The following is a 7132-nucleotide window of genomic DNA, read 5'->3' on the forward strand; positions in this document are numbered from 1 at the left end:
CCCCTTTTAGCTACTTCCCGGCCAACAGGGACCCACTTTTTCATGTCCTTGTTTTCAATGATCAGTAGGTGGTTAGTTGTTTTCTTAACCTTCTGACCCTACAATTCAAAAGTTTACCAAAGTCTGGTACCTCATTATGAATCTTCTATTCCATTTCAATCTTTTCTTTTGCTAACTTAACTACATATGTATGTGTATTTAGTATACATAAACTTATATTTATACGCATTAATTCATGAATTCATATTAATATAAAGTATCATCTTGTCCTTCTTGCTTTTCTGTCATCAACATTCTCTCTTAATTTCTTTCTTGCTTTTTTATTATGTCGAAAGAAGAAATGAGTAATTTATCGGTTAATGTAAATGGTCAGTCTAAGGTGCCACCAGGTTTTCGGTTTCATCCTACTGAAGAAGAACTTCTTCATTACTACTTAAGGAAGAAAGTTGCGTACGAAAAGATAGATCTTGATGTTATTCGTGATGTTGATCTTAACAAGCTTGAACCATGGGACATTCAAGGTGATTATAACTTATAATCCGTTTGTTTTGCATGAAAAGTTTGTGATATTTCGTTTCGTATGTTATAAATCACTTGTGGTTTTTATAGAAAAGTGCCGAATCGGATCAACCCCTCAAAACGATTGGTATTTCTTTAGTCATAAAGATAAGAAATACCCAACTGGGACCCGTACAAATCGTGCAACTGCTGCTGGTTTTTGGAAAGCTACGGGCCGTGATAAGGTCATTTATAGTAGCATGAGAAGAATTGGCATGAGGAAGACACTTGTGTTCTATAAAGGAAGAGCACCTCATGGCCAAAAATCAGATTGGATTATGCATGAATATCGACTCGATGACAACACTATTACATCCCAAGATTATGGCTTGGTACGAGTTTAATCCTTTTTCGCGTTTAAACTACTTTTTGTACACTAAAGTAACAAACATTTTCTTGATTTATAGAGTTCTAACTTGTGCGATTCAACTCAAGAAGAAGGATGGGTTGTTTGTCGCGTTTTCAAAAAGAAAAACTATCATAAAGCCGTCGAGAGCCCACAAAGATCATCATCGGCACCTTCGACGGATTCAACGGCTCAAATGCAAGCTTTAAAGAAAGATGGAAGTGTTTCGGATCAATTTCTTATGTACATCAACGGTAGATCTTGCAAACAAGAAACCGATTCGCTAGTTAATATGAGTACCCCAACCACTATAACTCATGATTACAATCCTATACAAAGTTTCATCAACCCGATCAACGAACGATTCCTTCATCTTCCTAGGCTCGACACTACTTCTGGTCACATAATGACCTCGACGGCCAACTTTGATCAAGATTCAACCTTTCAGGCCCAAAACTCTATGACCCACTTATTAACTGAACCTGAACCCTCTAGAGGTCAAGAAAATATTGGTACTTGGGCTGATCTAGATCGACTCGTGGCTTCCCAACTCAATGGCGTACCACGATCATCGAAACAGATGTATCCTGGTTACGATGAACCGAATGATCAAGAGATATGTTTCCCACTTCATGATCACCATGATGATCAAGAACCACAACAGGTAAATGGGTCAACATCAATGGCGAAACCAGCTTATACAAGTGAAATAGATCTATGGAGCTTTGCACAATCTTCATCACAGTCATCATCCCCTGATCCATTTTACCATTTATCGGTATAGTTCACATACAATTTACTTTTTTTTTTTACCCATAAACATACTTTATGGAAGATACAAAAGAAATCAATAAGCCATTATATATATTTGGATATATGTATAAAATTAATATATATACTTAGAATTTGGTATATGATATGAATATACTTGATAATAGTGTGTTTATAGTTAGGTAGGTTGTTGAATGTTGACCATGATGTCAACTCAAACGGTATTATTGTATTGTGATTGATGGAAACATATAGATATATACATATTACATACTACGTATATAATTGTAAGAAGAAACAAAAACATTCCCATATCCTTTTCACACACCATTACAAGAAATATGTCAATATATGTGCACTTTGCTTCATTGAATATTTGTTCTAATTAGTGACTCATATATACTCCTTTGAAAATGTGATAATCCGTTCTTAATCAAAGGTCATTTTTAATAAACATTTTGGAAAGCTTTTTAGAAGATGTGTTAATTACTTGTTTAGGTTAGTCTGAAAGTCACCATCACTATAACTCCTTTGTTTTGTTTGTTTTGGTCATGTTTGGTGGTACTAACTGTTGAGTGTTTGTGAAGCACAATCATGTTATTTTCATCCTACCTCATTTCTGCTCTGTATATACACATACATGGTAAAATTTTCATGCAACCTTACAGAAATAGTTTTTCAAACTCAAATTTTACATAATTAGGGAAACCAGTAATCGAAATGCCGGTTTGCAACTTGTCACGCCATGTCATCGCAAATCGGCGTTTAGAATGCCGGTTTGCCTACGTGGCAATTTCTTTTAGATCTTAATTTAATCATGATCTTATAACAGTTATTTGGTTTACAATTGTTGCTACTATTTGGTTGGCTTGAATTAAAATCGACTTGTTAAGAAAATACTCAAACTAGTTAATATATTAGGGTAAGATGGTTGGAGAGGTTGTTAGTGATTTTTCAAACGGTACACATGGTTTTAACTATATATTAGAAAGAAACCTGAGATTTTCGTACGAGCAAGATTTTAGGAAGATGATCTAAGGAAGATGCATATAATCAACATATACCGTAGGTAGTAATTAAGAAGAATATATATTGTGAATCGAAAGAAAATTTAAATAGGTAGCTTCGGTAAAAGAACACACATAATGTCAGGTTCGGAAACTGAATAGAAATGCATGCTTACATTGGATGAAAACACAACTTTTAATTATTCTATGTATATGAGTATATCTAATTTCACTTATATATAAAATAAAATATTATATTATAATGTATATAAAACCAACAGTAAATCAAGATCTAGAAAAAAAAATTTGTGGCGTAGGCAAACCTAAACGCCGGTTTGAAATGACATGGCGTGACAAATTGCAAACCGACATTTCGATTGCCGATTTCTCTATTTCTGTAAAAAAAATGTTTTTAAAAATTTATTTATGTAAAGTTGCATGAAAATTCTACTATTCCAAAAAATAAATTCCATACATACATGCATACACATGTCTATCACTTACGCATATACATGTCTGTCACTTACATTTGTTGTAACACCATTTTTTATAGTAAAATGAAATATTGTAGTTTATAGTGTAGTGAAGTGGTATGGGAAATTAGGCTGACGCACGTGACAGTCTTATAAGAATTGGGTTTTTATGGTAAAAGTTGTATCGTGGTGTTATGATGTTATAGAGTTAAAAGTTGTACTTCCTTCGTCTTATCTTAATCTTATTACAAACACTTTTAGGAAATCTCACCAAATCTATTTTTCATTAATCGGAAATCTTCTCTCTCCAGAATAACAACTCCTGATTGGTTGAAATTTAAAATGGACACTTGAAATGGAATATCTTAAAATGGAAATATGGACACTTTAAGTGAGACGGATGGAGTATAAACTTATAGGAGGGAATTAAGCTGACGTTACATTTTTTATTTATTTATTTCCATTTAACTATATAAATATGAATAGCATAAATAATACAAAAGGCTTTTAATTAAATAAAAACTACATAATATTAAAATGGATAAAAATAAATTCACATAATATTAGATAAAAATGAAAAATTACATAATTATAAAAATCTAGTTAACACCACAGAAGTTTTGGTCAAAATACATACCTGCGTAATAGTATTAACAATTCGTAGAAATTGTTGATAACACATACCAAACTGTCGTTTGAACAAGTTTGATGAACACTTTGTAGTTTTGGAAAAATAATCATATCAAAAACATTCCGTCATACCTTCACAATATCTTCGGATGTAGGTTCGTAGTATTTTTCTTCTCTATAAGATTTGTCGGCTTCATGGGCAAGCTCTATAATATATAAAATTTCTTCATTTTCCGAATCAGATTCAAATATGTATTATATACCTCGTATGTTTTCTCAACATGCTTTTGTCCATCTATTTTTTCTTTATATATATATATATATATATATATATATATATATATATATATATATATATATATATATATATATATATATATATATATATATATATATATTGGAGAAAAATATGTGAAAGTAGGGGTGTTCATCGGTTCGGTTTTCGGTTTGTTCGGTTTATTCGGTTCGGTGTATTCGGTTTTGAATTTTTTTTGGGCAAAACCGAACCGAACCGAAAACCGAATTCAAATTCGGATTCGGTTCGGTTTTCGGTTAAAACCGAATATTATGAAGAAAAAAAATGAGAACGATGGTAGTTTAATTGTGGAGTTACTGATGTCTTAGTTATTTATATCCTAAAACAATGACGCACTATTAAATTATCAAAAATTTGATGATCTATTAATATTTACAGCTTAATTACGACGTTTACTGCTTCTGTTATTAAAAAAAAAAGAACATAATAATTTGAATACTATAATTATAATGTGAGCTGCCAAATCGTCATATGGGTGAGAACATATTTTATTGACTGGATACCAAATTATAATGACATTAAAACATAAATATACAAATTAAATATATAAAAATTTTGAATTCGGTTTTGAATTCGGTTTTCGGTTAAACCAAATTCAGAATATTCCGAACCGAAAACCGAATTCAAATTCGGTTTCTGTTTAACTCGATTCGAAAACCGTTTTTCAAATTCGGTTTGGTTTTTTTCCGGTTTGGTTTCGGTTTGGTTTTCGGGTTCCACGGTTTCAAACCAAATACTGACCACCCCTATGTGAAAGGAATACTAGAGAAGTGTGTGATAAAATTTAAAAGAATTGATAACTTTATAATGAAAAATTTATTATTATTATTATTATTATTATTATTATTATTATTATTATTATTAATCCACACGCTCTCATCAATGACTAAATATCCATCCTCCGATCAAAATGACATGTGACAAAAATACCTATTGTAATCTCCGTGGTTTGCCGCTACCACGCTCATCACAATGCCCCCTACAACAACACACAAGTGTTGTGAGCATGATTTGTGAACAATGATGATTATAATTTATGCAAAGTGAGTGGCTTAAGAACATCAATGGTGTCCGTTTATTAAAGGACGCAGCCAATCATCCCGCCAACATGGCCACTAACGGTCGTTAGCCACTCACCGGGATAAGCAGCAGGTCGTCACCGGCTTCGCCAGTGGGGCCTGCTACGCTTGGTAACGGGTGGGAGTGTGGGGCCCGATGCATTTGACCTTTTGATTTTTAGTCGTTTGCATTTTTTTTAACTAAATAATTTATACAATATAAATACACACACTCTAAACAATTTTTGTAACGACTCTGGATTTTCCAACGTTTAATTATTAATAATTTATTATTAATGCTTGCGTTTTAATAAACGTGTTCGTATACGTGTTACTTGTTACCCTATTTAACTTTTCATGGCCCGACTTGTCTTTGTGACGCACGTACTTTTCACGAATAATATTTTCGAATATTATTTACATTCATGATTAATTAATATTGATCATTTTTAATTAACTAATGTTAGTAGTTAATTACTTGGGCTTATTTATTTAATTTGTTACTTACTTGGACTTGGGCTTTTATTAATATACATGGACTTGGAAGCCCACCCTACATACTTAATGGACTAGTAAGCCCATTTTTTAAGCTAGTGATTTATTAATGAAAGCATGGATTAATTAACATAAGTAAGGAATCTAGTTACAAGTTTACTTACACCATTTTCCCATAACATTTAGCTTTAATGCCATTCTAAGCTCACACCATTCTCCAACACAAGAAAGTAGATTTGGACCCTTCCCTTTTGAGCTACAAAAACCGTGGGTTTTGATGGGGTGGGAGGGAGTTCATTTTTCAATTTTGTTTTGCTACTTATTCACTAGTTTCCTTTCATTTCACACACACTTACTTGCACTCTTTCTCTCATCTTTTTTTTTCTCTCAAATATTGTAAGTAACATGAAATTTTCTTCTTCTTTTTCTTGTCTTAAAAAAACCGAAACTTAAACACACCATCATCATCATTACTTGTTCTTTGTTGTTGTTTAAGTTACTTGTTGTTTGTTGTTTGTTGTTTGTTACTCACTAGTTGTAAGAATCAAACTATCTAGTTTATTCTTCTTATTATCTTGTTATTTCAAGAACAAACAAGAACCTAAACTTTCTAGTTTATGGTTCTACAAATTAACGTTTTCAAGATTTAAAGTTCATAAGTTTCATATTCATACTTGTGTTCATGTTTGTAGACTTAAATCCTAAGATTCAAACTTTGATTTGAATATTCCTAAGTATGAAACAAAACATGAACATAATACTTGTACTTTAGTTTATTTTTCTTCTTTTGTAAGTACTTTAAAGTTTGTGATGTTGTCATTTTGGTCAAGTATTACTAGTTAATCTTGATCTCATTTTTCTTGAACCAAAGTTAACTTTGTAAGTTCAAAGAACATGGAAGTATAACTTTCTAGTTATAAATTCATATACTTATGTTGGATCTAAGTTTATATAACTTATGGTCTTCTAATTTTGTTGTAAATAAGAGCTTACAAGCTTACATATATTTTTCAAGTTGAAAATCTAAGTTTCATAACTTATGGTTTCATTAAAGTGTAGATCCAAGTTTTGTAACTTAGGATCTAACTTAAGAACACTAGATCTAGAATTTCTAGTCTAGGATCTTTAAGATCTAGCTAAGATCTAAGTTCTACAACTTAAGATCTTGATTATTTAGTTTACTTTCAAGTTTGTAGCTTAATATTACTTTTGTAACTCATGTATGTGTCGGATCTAAGATCTTGATGTAACTTTGGTTCATCAAACTACATACAACTCTTAAGTGAGTTGTGCAACTTATCTTAGACTTACACTAGTGTTATGATGGTCAAACCTTGGTCAAGATGATGCTAACCCATCAACTAGTTGTACACTTGAAGCTATACGCATCAAGGATGAGAACTGTGATGAGCATCAAGCACCAAGAACCCACTGAAACATCTTTCTTACTGTTTTATGGAACTGATCAGACTACCTGG

At 31.9% G+C, this 7132-nt stretch overlaps 1 protein-coding gene across 1 annotated transcript; it reads left to right on the top strand.

Moving 5' to 3' along the window:
- The first annotated feature begins 325 nt into the window (after positions 1-325).
- LOC139891558 (NAC domain-containing protein 43-like) lies at positions 326-1688 on the top strand. The gene is made up of 3 exons (XM_071874531.1): positions 326-521; positions 610-890; positions 966-1688. Exons 1-3 carry the CDS (start codon positions 326-328, stop codon positions 1686-1688), a joined length of 1200 nt encoding a protein of 399 aa, XP_071730632.1.
- The last annotated feature ends 5444 nt before the right edge of the window (positions 1689-7132 follow it).

This window comes from Rutidosis leptorrhynchoides, chromosome 2, assembly GCF_046630445.1.
Source record: "Rutidosis leptorrhynchoides isolate AG116_Rl617_1_P2 chromosome 2, CSIRO_AGI_Rlap_v1, whole genome shotgun sequence".
NCBI classification, from domain to species: Eukaryota; Viridiplantae; Streptophyta; class Magnoliopsida; order Asterales; family Asteraceae; genus Rutidosis; species Rutidosis leptorrhynchoides.